The sequence below is a fragment of the Sus scrofa genome, chromosome 13 (genome assembly GCF_054392235.1).
Source record: "Sus scrofa isolate SSC_HxYL_T2T_F1_AM1 chromosome 13, Sscrofa_HxYL_maternal_Yorkshire_Landrace_v2.0, whole genome shotgun sequence".
Classification (NCBI taxonomy): domain Eukaryota; kingdom Metazoa; phylum Chordata; class Mammalia; order Artiodactyla; family Suidae; genus Sus; species Sus scrofa.
The window spans coordinates 98,226,165-98,251,137 of NC_139395.1; the positions used below are offsets into that span (position 1 = coordinate 98,226,165).

Below are 24,973 nucleotides of genomic sequence, written 5' to 3' on the forward strand. Positions count from 1 at the left end.
ATATAAATATTTAACAATTATACTAGTTTAAAAAATGTACAGATGGAATATAATCAGTCATTTTCTTAGATTAAATCATTATTTATCCCATTTTCCCCTTCTGCCTTTATGGCTTTCATTAAAAAAAAAAAACAACAACAACAAAGAGAAACCCAAAACCTGATGTCGTGGTTGCTGCCAAGTGTCATAATAGGACTGTAGACTTTGTTACACAGAGTTGGAAATTCTCCATTTCCTCAACTTTTATTTACTTTTTCTTACTATAAAAGTTGGAGCTTCAAAATGAGCTATAGTTTGGGAGTAGAGCTATAAAGTCACTTCTCCTTCTTGTCTCTAAGGACCTTGGTAACCTAATTCTTTGTGATTTTTACTTGATAAGATTGCTAATCTCACATTGTCACATTTGTACCATTTCAATCAGCCACGTGTGCTTTAAAGATGAAAACAGAGGGCTCTTCCTTCTGTGCACATGTTTTCCACTGTCCCCTAGCCTCATGGTTGCACTGATTACCATTTTTATTAGACTGAACACAATCTTTTACCCATAGTAATTGTTCTTGGCAATTTCTTTTTTAGATTTGGAATGTTAAAATTCTTTGGGTCCAAAGTGCAAGATTAAGGATCTTTAAAAAAAATAACATTTCAACTTTAAATAGTGCATGGATCAGCACTGTTTCATTAATAAACCCCTCTATCAAGTATTCATTATTTTGTCAGTTTATGCGGTGAAACCAGGACAAAAATGTGTATGTTGTGGTACACAGAAGTACTGCTGAGGCAAGCAGATGTACTATTTGGACCGTCTAAGTTTTTGAAAATTTAGTATTACTGTATATAATACAGTTTAAAATTTAAAAAATAGTTTTAGTTATGAATTAGTAAAAATAATTAGTTTACATTTTTAGCCTCCATTTTCATTTTTAACCTTTTTTTTTTTTTTAAAGTCCGCAGATGCACTTTTGGTGGCAATCGACTCTGAAGTAGTGGGAGCTGTTGATATACTACTTAATCATCGACCAAAACGATCATCAAGACCAACTATAGTAGTTAGTACTCTTAAATATTTATTAATTTGGATTTTTAAACTCAAATAGTTCTCCTGCCCCATTGCCATTTTTTTCTCCCTCCCCCCAATTAATTTTGTTCTAAAGAAATAGATTTTTTTTGTAAAATACTGCTCCAAAGAAAGTAAGATACTTGCAAGAATAATTAATGTTGCGCTCAGGAAACTTTTAAAATAGTGATGTTTCTGTAATTTTGTTAGCATGATCCACTATTTTTAGTTTGAAACATTTTCTGCAGTTTAAGTTGAAAATGAAGATTAGTTTCCAGGTGAATGTAAGAATTAAATATAAACAATGAGACCATAAAACTTGAAGAAAGTGTACATGAATATTTAACTGAATGGGAGGGAAGGATTTTGGACAGAAATCATAGTGGTATAGCCTTTGGCTGTATAGAAGTTAAATTTCTGGAATAAAGATATCAGGCAAAATTTAGAAAGCAGATGAATAACTTTCAAAAGATGTTTTCAGCATATATCACAAATTTGTAAGTTAGAGGAATTGATGAAAATCATCAAAATCAATAAAAGACATGAAAAGATCTTCAAAGAAAGTACAAAATATTAAATCTCACTAATATTCAAATACGAGGTGTTAATTTTTGCTTATTAAATTAGCAAAGATTAAAAAAAATAACCATTGATGGCAAAAGAGTAATACCATCACTAGAAGGGAGGGTATTTTGAAAAGCTCTTTAGCAGGCTGTGTCATAAACAGGAAAGATGTTCATATTCTTTAGCCTAGTGTTTCCTCCTCTAGCAATTTGTCAAGGAAATGGTCAGAAAATGCGGACAAAAATATTAATTGTAGTTTTATTTGTAGCAATGAAAAAGCCGTGTGACATAATCTGAACATCCCAAAATAGAAGATTGGAAATATAAATAATTACATATTATTAAAATGGTATTTTTAAAGAAATAATTAGGAAAATGAAAAATATGATGTGGGAAATGAAAAAAATGAGCATAGTAAACTGTACATAAAATATGATGGCAAGGTTAAAAATATTCATAGGAAAGAAACTATGGAAATTCAGCAAAATGTTGCCTAACAGCAGTCACCTCATTGCCAAATTGAGGGTAATTTTTTTTTATTATTTTTGTAATTAAGAAGATAGTTACTAATAATCAAATAAATTCTATGGCAAAAATGAGATATTTGTTGTATATCAAAATTTACAAGTTACAATATTCATTATTGGTGAGGATGTAGTGACATAATCAGTAAGAATAGTTTCTGGGAGTGTAAACTGGTTATACTCAGAAGAAAAATATTGTTTTATAAAAGAATTATAAATTGGTTGCTTGATTATCTGCCATTATCTGAGAACAATGAGAAGCTCCCCTGAACTGCATCCTTTATCATATATTAGCTGAAATATTTAACTCTCATTGAAAACTACTACAAAGTCTGGGTAAGCATGATTTTCTCCAGAAGTTAATTCCAGCTAGTTTAGATGGTGAGAAAAAAACCAACAAGAATAAAAAAAAAGGGCTAAGAGTATAGCTCCTCTCTAGAATCCTATTCAGTTTTCTATCACCTCTCCTGCAGTTACTAGTATATTTTTGTATACCTGTTCCACCTTATAGCCTTTTGACCCATTTACACTCTTGGGGAAGGTAGGTGTAATGTGCCCGGATACTGGAGCAATTGACTGATACTATTTCATCACTGTTACCACTGCCAATCAAATCTTGAGTTGTAAGGCTGGGCAGTGCTCACCTACTCGGTGAAAGAATACTTTTACACTGTCTCTAACAAAAAAAGTTATCCAGCCTTTGCTTGAATCCTTCTAGTGACAGCAAGATCACATTGTTATGGCCCTATTACTTCTAGAGAGGCACTGTCAAGTGTTTTCATATACTTTTTTTTTTAACCATCTCAGTGAATTCATTCTGTGTTTTTAGCTTATCAAAACTGTCTTTTGATAAATTTTGGCTTTCAAATACAGAGATTTCTTTTGATACTATGTAGATTATGAGTAATGAAATTATGGACTTTAATAATCTATCTCTAATAGTATTTTTTTATAGTTAAATATGTTTCATAGGAAAAATGAGGACCAGTTTTTTTCTTGAGGGATTAAATATAGTTTTCTTCTCTTTACAACCTCTTTTTTGTAATGGAGTAAATTTTTAGATTTCTCTGTAATTTTAAAATAAATTCATTAATATGAAGTTCCCAACAAATAAATGGGAAGTATATAAACAAACTATTCATAAAAGGGAAAAAATATAACTATGTCAGAAAATATTAAAATTACCAGTAATCAAAGAAAAGTAAATTAACATTTCATGATAATTTTTTCTCTCATAAATTGGGAGTAAACATGCCCAGTGCTGGTGAGTAAACTTGTTATGTGGGTACATTCTTCAGTTATTGGTAATGTAAACTATTAAAAGGGCTTTGATAATATGTGTCAAAAGCTTTAAAGCTGTTCATAACTCTACTTCAGGGGTTCTATGTTAGTGTGGTTTTCCTAAATTTTGAAAAAAAGTTGTATTCATTAAGATGTTTGTGGTAGTGCTGTTTAAGTTAGCAAAATAAAATATCTTGAACATTGAGTGTATGAAGTTCCTTAAATTGCATGGGAAATTCTGTACATAAAATTTTTTTCCCAGGAAATTCTGGGTTATAACTTTATGAGTCATTAAAAGGGTCCTCGATCTTCAAAATATTAAGGTTCATTGTTTTTAATCATTGGTGCCAAATCATTTATGCCAAAGTTGCCCTTAAAAGCAGGTATGGTAGAGAAAGGACTAGAAGGAAGTACTATTAAGATGGTGGGGTAGTAGGAATATGGATATTTTTATCATTTCTTCTATGTTTTTCAGACATTTTATAATGTGTGCACTACCTTTACATTATTAATAAAAATTACAAAAATAAACTATGAACTTGATGAACTTATACTGTGGTGGAATCAAATAGCTCAAAGGAAAACATCTGTGGGAAAGTGAGAAATATTGGAAAGAATATGCAGTTGTCATAAAATAGCCAACCTTTTTAATTTAATCCAGATCCTTACTTATAATGTTTCTTTTCTCATGTCATGCATTCACCAGGCATGAGCCCATGTAGTGAAAGGAGCTCAGCCTCCAGAAGAGTACACACTTGGGTTCTTTCTGCACTTTGCCACTCTTGTGTGGCTCGGGCACATTAAATTCTCTGAGCCTCAGTTTCTTCATGGGGATTATAATGCTCAATTTTACAGGCTGTTGTGGGGATTAAATGAGATGATAAATGTAAAATGCTTGTTTCACTAGCTATGATTGTTACTGTTTTTGTGCATTTGTAACAGAAAAGTAGTGTAGGTGGTATTTGAGAACATGCAGAGAATTATATAAAATGAAGAGTGCCTCCTATTTACTTATCCCTTTCAAGTAACTTCACTGCTATCAATGTGATAATGTTTTGCCATAGAGGTGAAATTCAAAATTTTTTTCTCATGCGTTTATACTCTGCCTTTTTTTTTTTTTTCTGGTCTTTTGAGGGCCGCACCTGCAGCATATGGAGATTCCCAGGCTAGGGGTCTAATCCGAGCTGTAGCCGCCAGCCTACGCCAGAGCCAAAAGCAATGCCAGCTTGAAGCTGCGTCTGCGATCTACACCACAGCTCATGGCAACGCCAGATCCTTAACCCGCTGATCGAGGCCAGGCATTTAACCTGTGTCCTCATGGAGACTAGTTGGGTTTGTTATCGCTGAGCCACAACGGAAACTCTCTATGCCTATTTTTAACATTTATGTTTTTCCATTATATCCTTTTTCTAAAATTCTTATTCTTTATCCTTGTCATGCATGTCTCCATAATCTTGTAAAAATGAAGTACATTCTCCTAAAGTATTTCTCTAGATAAATCCACATTTCTTTTTTGCTATGAAAACAGAGCTCTGATTGTATGAATATTTCCTAATGAAGATTTTTGTCTGTCATGATTATAGTGCATTTATTAACTAAAGTTTTGAGGTTTTGACAAAAGCTTACTTCTAGTAAAATGTTTATCATATTCCTTAAAGTAATTTTTATGTTCTTTGTGCCTTCTATTTTTTTATTTTGTTCTCCAGATAAGTGTATTTTTAAGGTACAGATAGTAACTTTTCGGCATTTATATAAATATTTTTCAGAAACTCATGGAGCGAATTCAGAATCCTGAGTATTCAACAACTATGGATGTTGCACCTGTCATTTTAGCTGCTCATCGTAACAACTATGAAATTCTTACAATGTTGTTAAAACAGGATGTATCTCTACCTAAGCCCCATGCGGTTGGCTGTGAATGTACATTGTGTTCTGCAAAAAACAAAAAGGACAGCCTCCGACATTCCAGGTCAGAAAACTAAGATTTAAATTAAGGTGTGTGATGCAGTAAGGTATATGTCAATGAACATGTTGTTGTTTTTTCTATGTAGATTTTAAGAAATATGGTACTGCAATGACTTAAGAAAGCCAAACTTTTAGCTCCTCTCCTTAATATGATGTTCTGCAACTTAAAGAAGTGTTTACTAAATGACAAATAATTAGGAAAAAAAATCTCAAATTATGAATGGGATCACTATTTGCTATTTATTTATTTAGGTTGTGCCCATGGCGTGTGGAAGTTCCCTGGCTAGGGACTGAACCTTCACCACAGCAGCAGCTCAAGCCATTGCAGTGACAGAGCCAGCTCCTTAACCTGCTGTGCCACAAGGGAACTCCTATATGCTTTTTAGAAGCAGTTTATTAATCTAAGAGAATTTCCAAGTAGTCGAAAGGGTGGAGATGCTACTTCCTACCTTATTTATAAGAAAATAAAAACTATTGTCTATCTAGTTAGATATTCAAGCTGTTAATGCCTCTTCTCCCCATCTCACACAGTATTTAAGTCTTTTTCTCCTCCATTCATAAAAATTAAGAAGAACTGAGGAGTGAATGAACAAGAAAATACCCCTTCTTAGACAGGTTGATCAAGTTCACACATATGCATGTTATATAGGCTGTAGGGTTCTGAGCTAGACCTGAGATTATAATTTAAAGCATAAGCCTTATATGTTAAATATATAGTAATCAAATACAACTGAAATAGTATCAACTACAGCAGTTACTACAAGGATTGTTGTACAATATACATGAAATTAGCCTTAAAGCTGCAAACCATCCGCCCTCCCTCTTTCCTCACCTCAAGAACAGATCTTTGGTGGATCAACAGATAGTCATAAATCCATAAAAGTCTCCTGTGTATTTGCAGAGATTGTACTGGAATGTTTTTCTGTTTTTTTGTTTTTTTGTTTTTGTCTTTTTGCTATTTCTTTGGGCCGCTCCTGCGGCATATGGAGGTTCCCAGGCTAGGGGTCTAATTGGAGCTGTAGCCACCGGCCTAGGCCAGAGCCACAACAATGTGGGATCCGAGCCACGTCTGCAACCTACCCCACAGCTCACGGCAACGCCGGATCGTTAACCCACTGAGCAAGGGCAGGGACCGAACCCGCAGCCTCGTGGTTCCTAGTCGGATTTGTTAACCATTGCGCCACGACGGGAACTCTGTTTTTCTGTTTTTAAGTCTATTTTATAATGAGGTTTGTTTTTCTTTTATAAGATCTGGTTGATAGCCATGGCTATGTCATTTAATTTTTTAGTTTCAGAATGACTAATCTATAAAATGACAAGCATAAATGATATTTAAGACTTCTTGCAGCATTAAAACCCTTTATTAATATTAAATATAAATATTGTTCGAATAATATACTTTTTTTTTTGGTCTTTTTGTTTTTTTAGGGCTGTACCTGCAGCATATGGAGGTTCCCAGCCTAGGGCTCTAATCGGAGCTGTAATTGCTGCCCTACGCCACAGCCACAGCAACGCCAGATCCAAGCTGCATCTGCGATCTACACCACAGCTCACGGCAATGCCGGATCCTTAACCTACTGAGCGAGGCCAGGGATCGAATCTGCAACCTCATGGTTCCTAGTTGGATTCAGTTCCACTGCACCACGACGGGAACTCCTCAGATAATATACTTGTTAAATATGTGTGCAGTTGAAGCAATTGGAGGTAGGGGTGGGGCTGGAGAGAACATTTAACCTATCTTGGTTTAAGGTGTGGAAAAAACTTGTTCTGAAAGCTTTTAGAGGAGCTATAGCCTGAGTTCAGCTTTTAAGTATGAATAAGAATTAAAAGGTAAAAGGCATTTTACACAGAAAGTACAGCATGTGATTGAGGTTTACTTAGGGAACTGCAAGTGATTTGGTCTATTTGTGGAAGTCTGCAAGAGTTTGTCATCATTGTTTGAGAAAACAGTTATAGCAAATGTCAAAGGGCTCTGACTAAAATCATTTCCAGGAATTGCTCAAGTAGACCTGCAGAAGAAAAGGAGGCTAACAAAATGAGTAAAGAGAGATGGGTAAAGGTTTCAGTGAGGTTGAAGAGGGATTATACTAGCAATAAAGAAGCAAGGCAATCTGTATTTATAAGATATTGGTTTTTAAATATCAGAGATGATGCAGTTCCAGCTGATGAAATCTTTCTATTTGCAACAACATGGATGAGCCTGAAGGTACTATGTTAAGTGAAATAAGTCAGATGAAGAAAGACAAATACCGTATGATGTCACTCATGTGTGGAATATAAACCACAAACAGGCAAACAAAACAAAATAGGTGAACAAACTGAACCAAACAAAAACAAACATGCAGACAGAAAAAGTAGTGGTCACCAGAGGGGAAGGGGCAGTGGGGAGAGTGAAACAGGTAATGGGGACCAACTGTACAGTGATGGATAGAAATAAAAGTTTTGGTGGTATGCATGCTATAGCAAATACAGAAGCAGATATACCTTGTTGTATGTATGAAACTTACATTGTTATAAACCAATGTTACCTCATTAAGGATACATTTATTTTAAATTTGTATTTAGTAGGTTCATTATGTGCCCTGTGCTTGGAGAAGTGGTCTTTCGTAGGAGGCATCCTTTGCATCCCAGCAGCCTACCTGCCTCTAGTCACTGGAGCTTTATGTTCTAGAGACGCCCCTTATATGGGTTGCATGGGTCCTCCTGCTGTAGCAGGCTGACTGTGAGCCCGCTGTGGGCAGTCTGGTAGGTGTGACTGGCCCGTGGTCTGGTCGGCTGCCACGCTCTGCCCTGTGCAGAGTCCCAGCCTTGCTCACAGTAGCAGCTGGCTATGGGGCTCTGCAGGGATCCCAGGGCTGGGGCTAGCACACTGGTAGGCGGGGCCAGTTCCTGGGCCCTCTGATGTGCAGGGCCAGGTCCTGTAGCAGCTGTACCTCAGGGGGTCCTAAGGCAGCCAAACTGCTGGTGGTGGGACTGTGTCCTTGTCTATTTGCTTGGATGAGGACACAGACGTTCCGGTACTGGTGTCAACAGGCTGATGTACGGGGCTGGGTCCTGGTGCTTATAAGCTAGAGGCAGAATTCCAAAATGGCACTTGTATCACTGTCCCTGTGGTAGATCCAGCTCCCCCAAGTGGCTGCCACCAGTGTCTCTGTCCCCATGGTGGGTTCCATTTGCCTCCTGCCTCTCCTGCAGAGAGAGGTTTAACCCTGGCCTCTTTCAAATTACTGCTTCTGACTTGGGTCCAGGAACATGTGAGATTTTGTGTGTGCCCTTTAAGAGTGGATTCTCAGAGTTCCCTTATGGCTCAGTGGGTTAAGGATCCAGCTTTGTCACTGCAGAGGCTCTGGTTGCTGCTGTGGCATGGGTTTGGTCCCTGGCCTGGGAACTTCCACATGCTGTAGGCATGGCCAAAAAAAAAAAAAAAAAAAAAAAAAAAATCAGAGTGGATTCTCTATTTCCTACAGCCTTCTGCTTCTCCTGAAATTAAGCCTTGCTGGCTTACAAAGCCTAATATTCTAGGGACTCACCTTCCCTAGGCAGGACCCTCCCCTCCCCCTGCCGGTTTGGGGAGCCCAATATGAGACTTGCACCCCTTACTCTGGGAAGAACTTCTGCAGTTGTAATTGTCCTTCCATTTATGGGTTGACCTCCTGGTGGTATGGGTCTTGACTAACTGCTATCTCCATCTCTCCTACCCTTCTTGTGGTTCCTTTTTTTTATACCTTTACTTAGGGAAGATCTTTTCTGCTGGTCTTCTGATCTTTCTCATAAATAATTGCTCTGTAAATAGCTGTAATTTTGGTGTGCCTGTGAGAGGGGGTGAACTCAGGGTCTTTGTACTATGGCCGCTCTGCAAGATTTCATCTTTTTTCACAGCTGAGTAGTATTCCATTGTGATTATATAATATATCTTTTTTTTTTTAATGGCCACATCCACAGCATATGGAAGTTCCCAGGCCAGGGATTGGATCCGAGCTGCAGCTGTGACCTACTCTGAAGCTGTAGCAATGGCAGATCCTTTAACCTACTGTACTGGGCCGAGGATCAAATCTGAGCCTCTTCAGTGATCCAAGCCGCTGCAGTCAGATTCTTTTTTTTTTTTTTTTTTTTTTTTAGGGTCATACCAGCGGCATATGGAAATTCCCAGGCTAGGGGTTTTAATCTGAGCTATACTGCTGGTCTACTCCACAGGCACAGCAACGTCAGATCCAAGCCGTGTCTGTAACGTACACCACAGCTCACAGCAACACCAGATCCTTAACCCACTGAGCGAGGCCAGGGATCGAACCTGCAACCTCATGGTTCCTAGTTGGAATTGTTTCCACTGTGCCATGACGGGAACTCCAGCAGTCGGATTCTTAACGCACTGCGCCGTAGCGGAAACACCTACCATATTTTTTTTAACCATGCCAATGATTTGGGCAAAAATTATGTCAGTACACTTTAAGGGTTCTACTCTTTTCTGATCTATCTATGGCTTAGTTGGGGAATGCATCCATAGTTGCAGCCATTTCTCAAGAGTTCCTTTTCTGACTTTCTGATGTTCTGCACACATGCCTAATTTTTCAGTCAGGCAGGGATCTATGGAAAACTTATGTGAATCTTTGTATGTCTTTTCTCATTTCCAGCATCTCTCTGTTAAATTTCTTTTCTTTTTTTTGTCTTTTTGGCATTTCTTGGGCTGCTCTCGCGGCATATGGAGGTTCCCAGGCTAGGGGTCGAATCAGAGCTGTAGCCACCGGCCTGCGCCAGAGCTACAGCAACGCAGGATCCGACCCGCGTCTGCAACCTGCACCACAGCTCACGGCAACGCCAGATCCTTAACCCACTGAGCAAGGCCAGGGATCGAACCCGCAACCTCATGGTTCCTAGTCGGATTCGTTAACCACTGTGCCACAACGGGAACTCCATCTCTGTTAAATTTCTTGTTGACCGACTATTTGTCTCAACTCAGACTGCAAGCTTGGTCTTGCAGAGCTGCAGGTCTTCCTCATTTAAGCCAGCAGAACTATAGGTTTTTGTCTCCAAATGCATTGATTTGCACCCCTTTAGCACAAAGGTACAGATTTACCAGTTTCAGACTGGAAAACTGTGATTCTCATTGAGTGAACTGGAGGCGGAGGTGATGGACATAATGCAGGCAAGAAGGCCACAGGTTCCAGCTGTTCCTGCCTGAAATTCTGTCAGGTTTTCAATAATTGGAAATTATTAGTAGATATTATCAATAGAGAATAATCAATGGATAAGTTCCAGTGACCTGAAACAGTTAAAAAACAATTTTGTCCATTTTATGCCTGTTTTTTGTGTAGTGAAATCACTAACCTCTTCATATCTTGCCATTACCTTTGGTAGTGTTTTCAGTACTGAAAATGACAGATTTTATAAAGTGAGGCAGCCTCATTATTTTCCAGATTATATCTAATTACATTCCGTACTATGGCACTTCTTTATTATTCAAGCATAATTGGTTGCCACTGTTACTAGCAGTCATTCTCTTCCTCTGCATTTTGTCACTAATCCATGCTTTGAGACACAATAATGTAGTTTAATACTAAAGTCCTTTCTAGAAACAATCTAAAAAAACTGTAAATTAATTACTATAGACATATTGATGGAAACAGATAAGTTTCTTCATTGTGTATATTTTTCTCGAGTTTTTGGACAGTTTTGGTGTAGGCTAATACTTCTTTAGAAATCCTTACTTAAGAAGATACAAATAATTGAACTTATTAATTAAATGGCTAGATCATAACTGGATTTCATAAATACTGTTTTCTTAAAAATGCATTATATAGGATCTACTTTTGTGTCTAAGTAAGATATGAAACCTATTAGGTAAACAAGTAATAGTTCAGTAAGTTTGTTTCATAAAATTTTTTACTTTTCATACAGATAAATTCCATTACAAAACAACATAAAGACACAACCCACTGGGAAAAAGTATTTAAAACCCTTTTTTTTTTTTTTTTTTTTTTCCTGTCCCTTCCGCGGCACATGGAGTTTCTCAGGCCAGGGGTCTAATCGGAGCTGTAGCCTAGCCGCCAGCCCACGCCAGAGCCACAGCAACATGGGATCCGAGCCGCGCCTGCAACCTACACCACAGCCCATGGCAACGCTGGATCGTCAACCCACTGAGCAAGGGCAGGGACCGAACTCGCAACCCCATGGTTCCCAGTCGGACTCGTCAACCACTGCGCCACAACGGGAACTCCTTTAAAACACTTTTGATGAGACAGAGGGTTAATTTCTTTGATATATAAAAATATTTTACAAATTGATTTTTTTTAAATCATCAAAAAAATAGACTATTGAAAATGAACAAATAGTTTACAGAAGTATAAGTGAATAGTAAACATGAAAGTTTGCTTAAGCTTCTAAAGAAGTTCAGAGTAATACAACTCTTAAAATTCCGTTTTTCTTTTTTTTTTTTTTTTTTGTCTTTTGTCTTTTTAGGGCTGCACCCATGGCATATGGAGGTTCCCAGGCTAGGGGTCTAATCGGAGCTGTAGCTGCCGACCTATGCCACAGCCACAGCACCAGCAGATCCGAGCTGCATCTGAGATCTACACCACAGCTCACGGCAATGCCAGATCCTTGACCCGCTGAGCGAGGCCAGGGATTGAACCCGTAACCTCATGGTTCCTAGTCGGATTCGTTTCTGCTGTGCCACGATGGGAACTCCATAAATTCCATTTTCCATCTTTGAGAGTAGCCAAGTACTAATGAAAGTTGAAGGGGAAATGAGCTCTCCTTATTGTTTGTGCTTTGGAAATGTCAGAATTTAAAATACACATGCCATTTTATCCAGTAATTCTAAGTGTGCAAAGGATATATGAACTAAAGAACAATCATTGTTGGAGTCCCCACTTTGGTGCAGCAGGTTAGGGATCTGGCATTGTCTCTGTGGTGGTGTGGGTTTGATCCCTGGCCTGGCATAGTGGGTTAAGGATCTGGCATTGCCTCAGCTGTGACATTGGTCACATCTGTGGCTTGGATTCGATCCCTGGCCTGGGAACTTCCATATGCTGAAAAAGAAAAAAAAAAAAAAAAAAAAAAGAAGAATCATTGTTGCATTATTTATGGAAATAAAAAATTAGAAGCAATCTAAATTTCCATTAATGGAGATTTGATGGACTGTCATTGAATTTGGAAAACCATCCAGTTTTAGGAGATAATGAGATGACTCTATGTAGAGACATAGAAATAGTTGTTGCTTTACATAGTATGTCTGATTATGTTTGTGTATGGATAGAAAACATCAGGAAGGATATTCACAATTCTCTGAAATGTGATTCAAAGAGATGATTAGAGTTGGTGGAAGGAGAATTTGGGAGCATCATGTACTAAACTACTTGCTTTTCTAAAGAACAAGCATATGTAGCAAAAATTGACACCACATTGTGAATCAACTATAATTTAAAAAATTTTTAAATAAAATAAAAACATGTGTATGTTAAACTTATATTTAAAATAAAAATATGCATTATATAATATCTACAAAATTCTAAACTAAGAATTATATACTTATAAGTGAAAGAATTATAGCAACATTTTTCTGATTTGGTTTCCTATTTAGAAATTGAATATGATTGTTAATTAGTTTACAGAAAGTAAAGTAAGTACTTTTTCATTAGCCAGACGTTAGGCATAAATCAGTTATAAGATTTGAAATTTCTTTCAAAAATAACCTGGTTGAATGAGCCATGTGTAATATATATGTAGTATATTAAAGTAAAATTATCACTGGGGAAGGAAAAATTTAATAATCATTCATATCATAATCAAAATGTATTAGTTATTGGCATATTTCATTTAAAATAATACTCAGTTAAAGAATAGAAACTTTTTTTTGGCTGCACCTGTGGCATGCAAATGTTCCTGGGCCAGGGGTTGAACCCAAGCCACAGCAGTGACAAGGCGAGGTCTTTAACACACTGAGCCACCAGGGAACTCCTCAAAATATTTATTTTTTTAAGTCTTTTTTTTTTATGCAGTTTACCTTATAATAAATATATCATAGTTTTTAAATTTTTTTTTACTTTTATAATACTTTAAAGTTATGAAAATTGTAGCTTAAAGAAACTAATCATATGTATATAATAAATTTATTTTACATCATGGAATCAAATTTTATCACAGGTTTCGTCTTGATATATATCGCTGCTTGGCCAGTCCCGCTCTAATAATGTTAACAGAAGAGGATCCAATTCTGAGAGCATTTGAACTTAGTGCTGATTTAAAAGAACTAAGCCTTGTCGAGGTGGAATTCAGGTGGGAATGAATGGAAATTGTAAATTATATGTTTTTTTACAGAATTTTTTCAACCTAATTTTTTTTTGTATGCCAAATTATCATTTATATTTATATGATAATTTGGGATCTTCCTTTTTCCTCAGTGGAGTAGACCCCAGTACCACTCAGGTCACTCTTCCATCTGCCCTCTTCCACTCTTCCATCACCCCTAAATCCCTACTCTCTCCAACATTGCCAAAGACATTCTAGGGCAGTTATGAAGAGTAGTGGGAATAGTAGCCTTAAGCAAGAGCAAACGTATTTTTAACTTCCTTCTCTCTTATCTCTCCTCATTCCCAGATTCTGTAATCATCCTTGGAGCCAATATTTCAAAACTTTCAGAAGCATATATAATGCTCTCTGTATGTGAAGTGTGTTCTGCACACACAAACACTGTTCCTTTTCACTATTTGGTGAGATTTTCTGTTAGGAGAACCATAATTTGTAGGTATAAAATTAAAATGCTGCCACTTTTGACGATTGTTCCCATTTGCAGTTAGATTCCTAGACTAAGAAGCAGGTAATTCTTTGTTAAAGAAATTCAGCTACATATTCTTAGGTAATTTGGTTATGTAGTAAATGCAAAGAATGGATGAGAAAAATGTTACTCTCCAAGGAAAAGTTTTTAATTCTTTGAGTTATAATTTTATGCAACCATAAAAAAGCCATAAAATGGGGAAGACCCCATTGAATGGAAAGATTAATCAATGGGAAATCTTCCTATTTTCACTTCCTTTCCCTTAAAAAAAAAATATTTTCAGAAGTCTGACCTCACTTGATTCATAATTATTTATTTCTAACTTTTTTTAATTGTTAAATTCAAGCATAAGCTTAATGTAATTGATATTTTAAAAAGAATTACCTACTAAAATTTATTAGTTTCTTACAAGTTGCTTTAGTTTTGCCCCTTTTTTAAAATTTTTTTAATGGCCACACCCATGGTATATGGAAGTTCACAGGCCATAGATTGAATCCAAGCTGTAGCTGTGACCTACAGCACCAAATCCTTTAACCCACTGCGCCAGGCCATGGATCAAACCCTCACCTCCACAGCAACCCAAGCCTCTGCAGTCTGATTCTTAACCCACTATGCCACAGTGGGAATTTCTAGACTTGCCTTTAATAAGTAATTAAGTCCTAAGTTTCAAGGAATAGTGATTCTGAAGGAGAATTCTGTACTAGGTGTATTTCAGTATCTTTCTGACTTGAATTTTTTTCAAATGAGCATTTTAAAAGTAAAACAAAATACTATTTTAATGTCAGAAGTAGCATAGACATGGAATATCATAGAAAAAACTTCTAGTTAAAATTGTATAATAATGTTTATTAGATAGCATCAAGATATTATCATCTATTTATATAAATAATGTAAAAGGAAGCTTTATATGAAACAGGTAATAAGGGCAAATGAGTTAAGTGAAGAACTGGTTGACAAATATTATCAGAATTTCTAGGAATATCAATGTAGACAAGAAATCATTGTGCTTAACTAAGATTATCATAATTGTGTTACAGTTTTCTCCAAAACTATGGAGAATTTATGTACCAGTTGGTTCCTTTGACTGTCAGCACAAAATGACTTCCGTAGTTGTGTAGCATTGTTAGAATTAAAATGCTACTGAGTAAAATAGTGAAAACAATTTCATTAGAAGTTGGAAGTGACATTTCTAATGATAGACTTCTGCACCTTGCAGGAATGATTACGAGGAACTAGCCCGGCAATGTAAAATGTTTGCTAAAGATTTGCTTGCGCAAGCCCGAAATTCACGTGAATTGGAAGTTATCTTAAACCATACATCTAGTGATGAGCCTCTTGACAAACGGGGATTGTTAGAAGAAAGAATGAATTTAAGTCGTCTAAAACTTGCTATCAAATATAACCAAAAGGAGGTATGAGGTTTTCTGTAATATATTTAAATTATTTCCTCCACAGCAATCTAGTGGCTCAGAGCAAAGGCTTTGGAGCAAAAATACATCTCAGTTGAGATCCTAGTTCTGCTTGATGAAAACTGTGTGTCCTTGGGAAAGTTATTGAATCTGTCTGAGCTTTAGTTTTAAGAAATAATTAAGGACGTATATATTTAAAGAGTTTATCATAATCCATACTAGCATTAAGCAAGTAGTCAATAAATGGTAGTTGCCACTATTTATTAACAATTTAATTTTAATAATAATATGGATGTTAATATTTTTGCTAAATAATAGCTATGCAGGTAAGATCTCATGCAGTAAGTGCCGTTCTAATGAAGTTTTCCATATTGTGTTTTGTCTGTCATAGGTTTGTGTTATTGATCTGGTTATTAATAACTCTTTCTATAGTTATAGGGCCTTTCTGTTTAAAAATAAAGAATCAGATGTTATGTTCCTTATTCTTATTTGTTAATTCATTGTGAAACCCAAAGGTGGAGAGACGTATGCTATGATAACTAAGTTGAATCTGGCTCTTCTGGCATCATCCCTTCCTATTAAGGGAAATACCTATTTCTACTCCCCATACACTCACATGCACATGGTTCAGGAACTTGAAGAAGGAAGGTATGCATTTTTAATTTCATTTTTTGAGATAACTTATTAGACATAGATATTTTTCTATAGATAATGATGTTTAGTTAATAGTAGGTGGTGTTGGTAATGGCACTTTTAAGGTTATTTCTGAGACCCATTATTTTTATTATCAACATAGATGTTGGAATTAAGCTTGCTTATCAAATTTATGTTAGTATAAAAATGGAGCCCCAAATAGATAATGCTGGAAGGCAAGATACAGGACCTTTGGTGCTAGGAGCAGAACTTTTTTATTTCTTGGTTGACAGTTTATTATCTCAATAGCTTTATGACTTAGGTACTCGATACAGGAATTTTTAAGATGTTTACTTTAAGATTACCTAGATATTATGTTTCTTATCCAGATCTCTGGCTTCAAATCCTATACTTTTTCTAGTACTGCAAATTTCTTGCTTAAGGTAAAACATTTATAGAAAAAAAGAAGTATAAGAATTTGGGTCAGTGTAGTGATAAGGTTATAAATCAATAACCTACCTATGTGGATTAAAAAGGAAGTACAATGCTAATAGGTATACCTATGTAGAAACAGAGAAAATTGGAACCCCAAGGTAATCCTCCTCCATTACACATTTTGACTACATCTTATTGACTAGAATTATGTTAATTTATTTACTTCTGTGTTCCACAACTTAAAAGACATGAAATACTAGAAAATGATAGAATAAAGCCATTACAAGATACAAAATCAACTTAAATGATTGAAAAAAGAACCTTAAAGAAAGGTGGAAAGAACCAAGATTATCCTGGTTAGGGAAGAAAAAACTAAGAGGCAGTTTCCTAATGATAAATATGCATATCCCTGTAGGACTCACAGAGGTTAACCAAATGTTCCACTTCAAAGAAGATGAGAGAAAAGGAAACAAGAAGTAATAGTAATATTTTCAGTTCCAAGAAAAATACTCTGTAGTTTTAAGAATGAATAAAAATGTAAATTTGTTTTTGAAACTAGATTTCTAAATATGATCAAAGGAAAAAATAATATTTTCCCAAATAGCTGATAGACTTTGTTCAGGCTATCCATCCTGAATAACAAACTATCCTGACACTTAGTGGCATAAAGCAATATTTCATAGTCATTTTGTAATAATTTGATGATCACTTTATTATGCTCTTGGATTCTGTAGGTCAGGAATTAGGAAAGGGCACAGCAAGGTTGATTTGTTTCTGCTTCACCATGTCAAGGGTCTCAGCTGGAGATAGCTCAAAATGACCAGGGACTACAATCATTCTAGAGTCATCTTCACTCATATCTCTGGTGCCTAAGCAGCAGCTGAGGACCAAACAGGAAGCTCTGGGTGGGCTGGGTGCTCAGGTGGGTGGGTCCATTGAGGGTGGGCCTCCTTAGAACTCAGAGCTAGAACAATGGAGGGGCATGGCCATCATGTGGGTTGGCTGTAAGGAGATGGTCCGAGAAGCCTCTGAGGGCTGACTGGAGTGCCTCTTTGTACCTGGGCTTCCTCACAGCATAGTGGCTTCAGGGTAGTAGGACTTTTTATATGCCAGCTTTTGGCTCCAAGAGCTGAATGGCCTTTTAAGACCTACCTTCAGAAATCATATAACGTCAGAGTTCCCATTGTGGCACAGTGGTTAATGAACCTGACTAGTATCCTTGAGGACATGGTTTCAGTCCCTGGCCTCGCTCAGTGGCTTAAGGATCTGGCATTACTCAGTGGGTTAAGGATCCTGTGAGCTGTGATGTAAGTTGCAGATGCGGCTTGGATCTTGTGTTGCTGTGGCTGTGGCTGGCAGCTACAGCTCCAATTTGACTCCTAGCCTGGGGACCTCCATATGCTATGGGTGCGGTCTTGAAAAGACAAAAGACAAAAAGAAAGTACATGGCGTTACTTCTTCCAGAACGTACTAGTTAAAGCAATCACAAACTTGTTGAGTTGAAGGGTAGGGAATATTGGTAACCCAACTGTTGATGAGAAGCATATCGAAGAATTTCTGTCTTTGTTTTACAACCACCACAGACCTAGAACATCTCCAACTGAAAATTTGTTCTTCTAATTATGTATTTAACATTGTTATTAATTAAATCATCATTATATAGAGGGATGGCAAGGGCAACAGTCAGTCCTAAGATTGCTTTGATACTTGGGAGACGGGTGAAACCACTAAGTTTGGGATGCTACTAAACTGGGTAGTTGATGGGAGGAAAAGCTGTCTTTCTCTTCGATATTTCCTCTTGAGGGACAAACTTCCATTCCTTAAGAATACTGGAATTTTAAGCAGAAGGATAAATAATGAAATGACTTAACTGCCAAAAATAGGTATTGTATATTAGGAGATTTCTTGATAACCACAAACAGTAACAAAAACCCTGTCCATTTTTTTTTTTATTGTTATTTTTTTAGAGTCACATCCGTGGCATGTGGAGGTTCCCAGGCTAGGGGTCGAGTCGGAGTTGTAGCCACTAGCCTACACCACAGCCACAGCAACGCAGGATCTGAGCCACATCTGCAACCTACACTACAGCTCATGGCAATGCTGGATCCTCAACCCACTGAGTGAGGCCAGGGATCAAACCTGTGTCCTCATGGATACTAGTTAGATTCGTTTCTGCTGTGCCACGATGGGAACTCCCGTGTTCAGTTTTTTTAAACCAGATTGTTGCACTCTATAAATTATATTCACTCTATCTATATGTATTATAAATTATAGAATATAATTTACAATGTAGTTAAAAGGATAAATCATTTTAAAACAGAAGATCAATCAAATATTATTTAATATCTGAATGATATTATGATCACTTGTGCTTTACTTTGGTCATTTCAAACCTGATTACAATATTGTATCCAGAGTTTCAGAGTCCTAAAGTTATACTTCATAGGTAGAGCATTATGTTGGGAAAATAACGCATCTGAATTTTGAAAGCCAAGAAGCTTTGTAAACTTTGGTAAATTAATTTCTATACTTGAACTAGAATTTTCCTCTTATTTGGGAGTATTTTTCCTTTTCTTCTCAGGCAGAATTCCATTTTAAGAAGATTTAAGAGGAGTTCCTCTGTAGCACAGTGGGTTAAGGACTGGTGTCATCACTGCAGCAGCTAGGGTCACTGCTGTGGTTTGGGTTTGCTCTCCGGCCTGGGAACTGCCACATGCTGTGGGCGTGGCCAAAAAAGAGAATTTAAGAGTATCTTTAATACATCTTAAGAAATTCTCGTGTTTTTGTGGAGCACAAATATATTTGATGTTTAGACTTTAATTGCTTTGTTGTCTTGACGTGTTGGTTTTCTTATAACTGACATCATTTATTTCTCTAGGCTGAAGTCTCTATGGTTTGTGTTAGTTTTGAAATTTCATAACCATTATTATGAGTCTTTATAAGTTAAATGTTCCAAAACGGCTGAGTAGGCTGGTAATAATCACTAATACTTACATAGTGCATGCTATGACCAGGCATTATTCTAAGAGCTTTACATTTAATCCTCATAACAAGTGTATGGCTAAATACTGTTATTATCTTCTTTTTATAGATGGGGAATTTGAGGCTTAGAAAGGTTTAAAAACTTGCTCAAGGTCATTTAATAAGTAAGTGGCAGAGCCTGGATTTGAATCTAGGTAATCTGGCTCCAGAGTCTGTGCTCTTAACCACTATACTGTTTAATTCCATGTAAGAAAAAAACCAATGTGGACTGTATAGAATTGATTTCAAACTATTATTAAAACTTTGAATATCAATTAAATAACCGTAAATCAGATCACATTTACAGGTTATACTTTACTTTTTTGTATGTGTGTTTCCTTTTCAGTTTGTCTCCCAATCTAACTGTCAGCAGTTCCTGAACACTGTTTGGTTTGGACAAATGTCAGGTTATCGACGTAAGCCTACCTGTAAGAAGATTATGACTGTTTTGACAGTCGGCATCTTTTGGCCAGTTTTGTCACTTTGTTATTTGATAGCTCCCAAATCTCAGTTTGGCAGAATTATTCACACACCTTTTATGAAATTTATTATTCATGGAGCATCATATTTCACATTCCTGCTATTGCTGAACCTATACTCTCTTGTCTACAATGAAGATAAGAAAAACACAATGGGGCCAGCCCTTGAAAGAATAGACTATCTTCTTATACTGTGGATTATTGGTAAGTAACAAGTAAATTCAAAAGGTTCTTCCTGAATTTAGCCCATTAATTCTCCCATTAGTGACATTATAAACTGGTTCAGTTTGTAATTTTACACTGTTTGTAAGTGAGAATTTGAACACTTCCATGATCATTGAAGACTTAAGTAATATTTTTTTAAAGATAGATGTTCTTAAGTTTAATGATAAGGAAGCAGATCTCTTATTTAATATTACTTAGTTACATGGAAGTTAAAAATTCTCACTTCCTGGAGTTCCCTTCAAGGCTTAGTGGTTAACAAACCCAACTAGCATCCATGAGGACGCAGGTTCAATCCCTGGCCTCGCTCAGTGGGTTAAGAATCTGGTGGGCGCTGCTGTGAACTGTGGTGTAGGCCAGCAGCTGTAGCTCCGATTGGACCCCTAGCCTGGGAACCTCCATATGCCATGAGTACAGCCCTAAAAAGACAAAAAAAAAAAAATTAAAATTCTCAATTGCTAAAATTGTTCATGATTGTTAAAACAGAAAAACAAATTTTGCTGATGAATTTTTTTGTTATAGTATGAACATGTTCTTAGGTATTTTGAAATGTAACACATTTTATACTCAGTTGCATTTTAATAGTTAACTATTTTAGAATATCCTTGTGGCATAGCAGATTAAGGATCCAGTGTTGTCGCTGCAGTGCGCTTATGGTGTTGCAGTGGGCTCAGGTCACTGCTGAGGTACAGGTTCAGTCACTGGCCTGGGAACTTCCACATGCCTCGGGCAAGGAAAAAAATAAAAAAAGAGAGAGTTAAGTGGGAGTTCCTTTCGTGGCTCAGTGGTTAACGAACTGGACTAGCATCCATGAGGACACGGGTTCAATCCCTGACCTTGCTAGTGGGTTAAGGATCCGGTGTTGCTGTGAGCTGTGGTGTAGGTCACAGACGTGGCTCGGATCCAGCATTGCTATGGCTCTGACTGGACCCCTAGCCTGGGAACTTCCATATGCTGTGGGTGCAGCCCTAAAAGGCCAAAAAAAAAAAAAAAAAAAAAGAGAGAGAGTTAACTATTTTGTTTTATTATATCATTAATTTTTCTTTTAAGAACTTATGAACCATTGCTTAAATTTGGATTTAGAGCATTCCCTGGTGACTCATTATATAAATGAGTTCTTTGTAGTGAGAGCTAGATCTCTTTAGAAATGACAGTTTAAAAAAGAAAAAGACATTTCTCTGAAAATTGTTTTTTATAAGTATTATGCTGTGTAATAAATATTTTAATGACCTTATGCAGTTTTTACTGCCTTTGCCCTTTTGGGAGGTAGGGAAGGGAAAGGGGAGTTGAAGTATAGTCATATTGTCTATTTATGGTCTTTTAACAACATCTCCTTTATTTCCCTCTGGATTCTCAACCTTGTTTTCAACCTCAGCATTTCCCACCTTTTTTTTTTTAATACTATTTGCTATAGAATAAAAAGAATGTTGAAATTTAGTCTTTTCTGTGGTATGAAGCACTAATTGATTAATAAGTTCTTGATTTTTCCAGTTATTAAATAATTTGAGAAGAGTTAATGTACAGTGTTCACTCTTAGTTCTTCAGATATAAAAAATAATTTGTGTATTTTGGGATTTTTATTTGGAAATTAGTTCATTTCAAGTAAGCTGGTTTTAAATAAGAGTTTTACTTTTAGCAGTAGATATAAAAATAATACACATATATGTACTCTAAGTTAGATAAATAATTTCTTCTTATTAATATTTTCCTGTTTCTGATATTTCTATTTTATCTAAAATTTAACATTTTAATTTAGGAAGTAATATACTTTATCATATTTGGTTACAAATTTTATTGTTGTAGATCTTTTCAATGTGAAATTTATATTTTTATTTGAATAGGTTATGCTAAAAGGAATCTAAAAAGTGCTTTTCCCTCTATTTAATTTACTTCTGAAAGATTGTTGTATATACCTTAGTCATAAGGAAATTTTATGTCATTTATTGATAATCTATTGTTTAAATAGTAGTGGGAAAGAAAGAATATTTTCTTTGTTTTGCAAAATAAAGATACAGGGAGTTCCCACTGTGGCTCAGTGGGATACAAATCCAACTAGTATCCTTGAGGATGCAGGTTCCTTCCCTGGCCTTGCTCAGTGGGTTAAGGGTCCAGCATTGCCGTGAGCTGTGGTGTAGATAGTAGACATGGCTTGTGATCCCATGTTGCTGTGGCTGTGGTATAGGCCAGCAGCTGCAGCTCTCACTCGACTCCCAGCCTGGGAACTTCCATATGCCTCATATGCCGCCCTAAAAACAAACAAACAAACAAACAAAAAATTCAGTTTACCCAAGTCTGTGTAAGAATTCAAGTTTATATTCCTTAGTGGTGAATAAAAACTCATTGAAGTCAAAGAGTCATACCACTCTTTGGATAGCATAAACATTGCTGGTGTTATTGAATTTCATAACAAATGGTAAAATCATGTTTACTCTTGAGAATCATACAAATAAAATAAAAAATCAGGAGTTCCTATCATGACTCAGTGGTTAATGAACCTGACTAGTATCCATGAGGACACGGGTTCAATCCCTGGCCTCGCTCAGTGGGTTAAGGATCTGGTGTTGCTGTGAGCAGTGGTGTAGGCCAGCAGCTGTAGCTCTGATTCAACCCCTAGCCTGGGAACCTCCATATGCTGCGGGTGTGGCCTTAAAAAGACAAAGGACAAAAATAAAAAAATTAAAAATCAAGAATGACTTAAGTGCTACTAAGTAAAGCTCGTGGAGCCAGGAGAGCAACTGTTTTATAAGGACATTTTACCTAGTCAAAAGGTTAGAAAGGCTGTCTTTGTTTTGGCCCCACCCGCAGCATGCAGAAGTTCTGGGGCCAGGGATTGAACCCACGTCACAGCTGTGACCTGAGCCACAGCAGTGACAATGCTCGATCCTTAACCCACTCTGCACCAGGGACTCCTGGAAAGGCTGTCTTCAAGAAGTGATAAATGAGCTAAGATTTAAAGGAAAATAGGAATCAACTTGGAGAAGTGGGAGAGAAAAATATACTAGGCTGATAATAAAAGTTACATTTAGAGGCCCTGTGGCCAGAGGGAGCGTGGTACAAAGAAGGGACTGAGTAAAGGCTGAAGCAAGGAGAACAGGGGAAGTAGAACTCAAGATGAAGCTATAGAAACAGAGGTTGCCCTAGACTGTGGACAGCCTTGTTGTTGGTCACATTAAGTAATTTTTACTTTTTGCTAAGAACATTGGAAAACCACTGAATTTTTATTATTATTATTATTTTGTCTTTTAGGGCATATGGAGGTTCCCAGGCTATGGGTTAAATAGGAGCTACAGCAGCCGGCTTACACCACAGCCACAAAACCACCAGATCCGAGCTGCGTCTACGACCTACACCACAGCTTGTGGCAACGCTGGATCCTTAACCCACTGAGCGAGTCCAGGGATCAAACCCGTACAGTGGGAACTTCACCACTGAAGTTTTTAAATATTTGAGTGACAAGAACAGATTTTCCTTTTGAAAAGATCATTCTGGCTACAGTATTTGGAGTGGGTTGGGAGGAAGTGCTGTGCCAAGAGTAGGTGGAGACCAAAAAGGAGGCTATTGGAGTAACCTAGATGAAAGCTGATGGTGCCTTGGACCTAGGATGGTTGTGATAGAAAAAGAAAGAAGGAAACAGATTCGAAAGATATTTACAAAGCAAAGCTAATAGGACAAGGAAATACATATATAGGAGGTGAAGGAGATTACTAAGCAACTTCAGTATTTTAGAAGAGTACTAAGTTTGGAGATTTTTGAAAGGGTAGGTTCTGAGTGTGGTTTTTGATTTGTTGAAATTGAAAAGCCTTCAAGATATTCAAAAGAGATATCAGTCAGACAATTGGATAGCATAGTCTAGAACTCAAGTGGAAGTTTAAATTTGAGTTAGCAATATGTCAGTAATCTATATATAGTTTGTATATGAAACTGTGGCCATGGGTGAGACACTTGAAAAAGTATAAAGTAAGAGAGAACCTAGGAGCAAGCCTTGAGGAATCCACCAACACTTTGGCAATGTTACTACTTCTAGAAACAGCAACAAAAAGGACCCTAAAATAGAGTCCCTGATTGTGTAGTGATTGCCTTGCTTGTATTAGTTTAAAATTATTGTATCTTCCAGTCACATTCACACATATAAAATACATCAAGTGTATTAGCTTCATTTTCATTGTGGGGTGTTGCACAGGAGATGGAAAACTACATGACAGTGGTACTTAGTATTCTTTCATATGTCTGCCATTCTTGATCAAAAATCTCTCCAATTCATGTTGTAATTTTTGTCAGGAGTTCACTTTAGGTATAATATTGCATTTTATAGAAATAAAACACTTATTTCTGTAAGCATCTTTCCTGGTTTAGTGTTTTAGTGTTAAAGTGTTTGGGTTAAAAAATTTTAAACTATTTGCTTAACATTTTTGGATGGTTCTTGTCTATTTGTTTTAAATAGAAGCTCATCCAAGTAGAATTTTTTTGCTTTTTAGGGCCTCACCTGCAGCATATGGAAGTTTCCCGCCTAGGGGTCGAATCTGAGCTACAGCTGCCAGCCTATGCCACACCCACAACATCCTGGGATCTGAGCCGCATCTTCGACCTACACCACAGCTCACAGCCACGCCAGA

At 36.7% G+C, this 24,973-nt stretch overlaps 1 protein-coding gene across 28 annotated transcripts in view; it reads left to right on the forward strand.

The window, feature by feature from the left end:
- TRPC1 (transient receptor potential cation channel subfamily C member 1) overlaps nucleotides 1-24,973 on the forward strand; it is a 62,058-nt gene that overhangs the window by 18,140 nt on the left and 18,945 nt on the right. For 14 of the 28 annotated variants that reach the window (XR_014822293.1, XR_014822292.1, XR_014822296.1 and 11 more), the window contains 5 exons: nucleotides 945-1,046; nucleotides 5,190-5,392; nucleotides 13,531-13,662; nucleotides 15,378-15,573; nucleotides 20,006-20,342. Coding sequence is in view for 20 of the 28 variants with exons in the window: in XM_084986614.1 (XP_084842740.1) it covers nucleotides 945-1,046; nucleotides 5,190-5,392; nucleotides 13,531-13,662; nucleotides 15,378-15,573; nucleotides 20,006-20,342 (970 nt within the window). In the remaining 8 variants the exon portion in view is untranslated. 28 annotated transcript variants of the gene reach the window in all.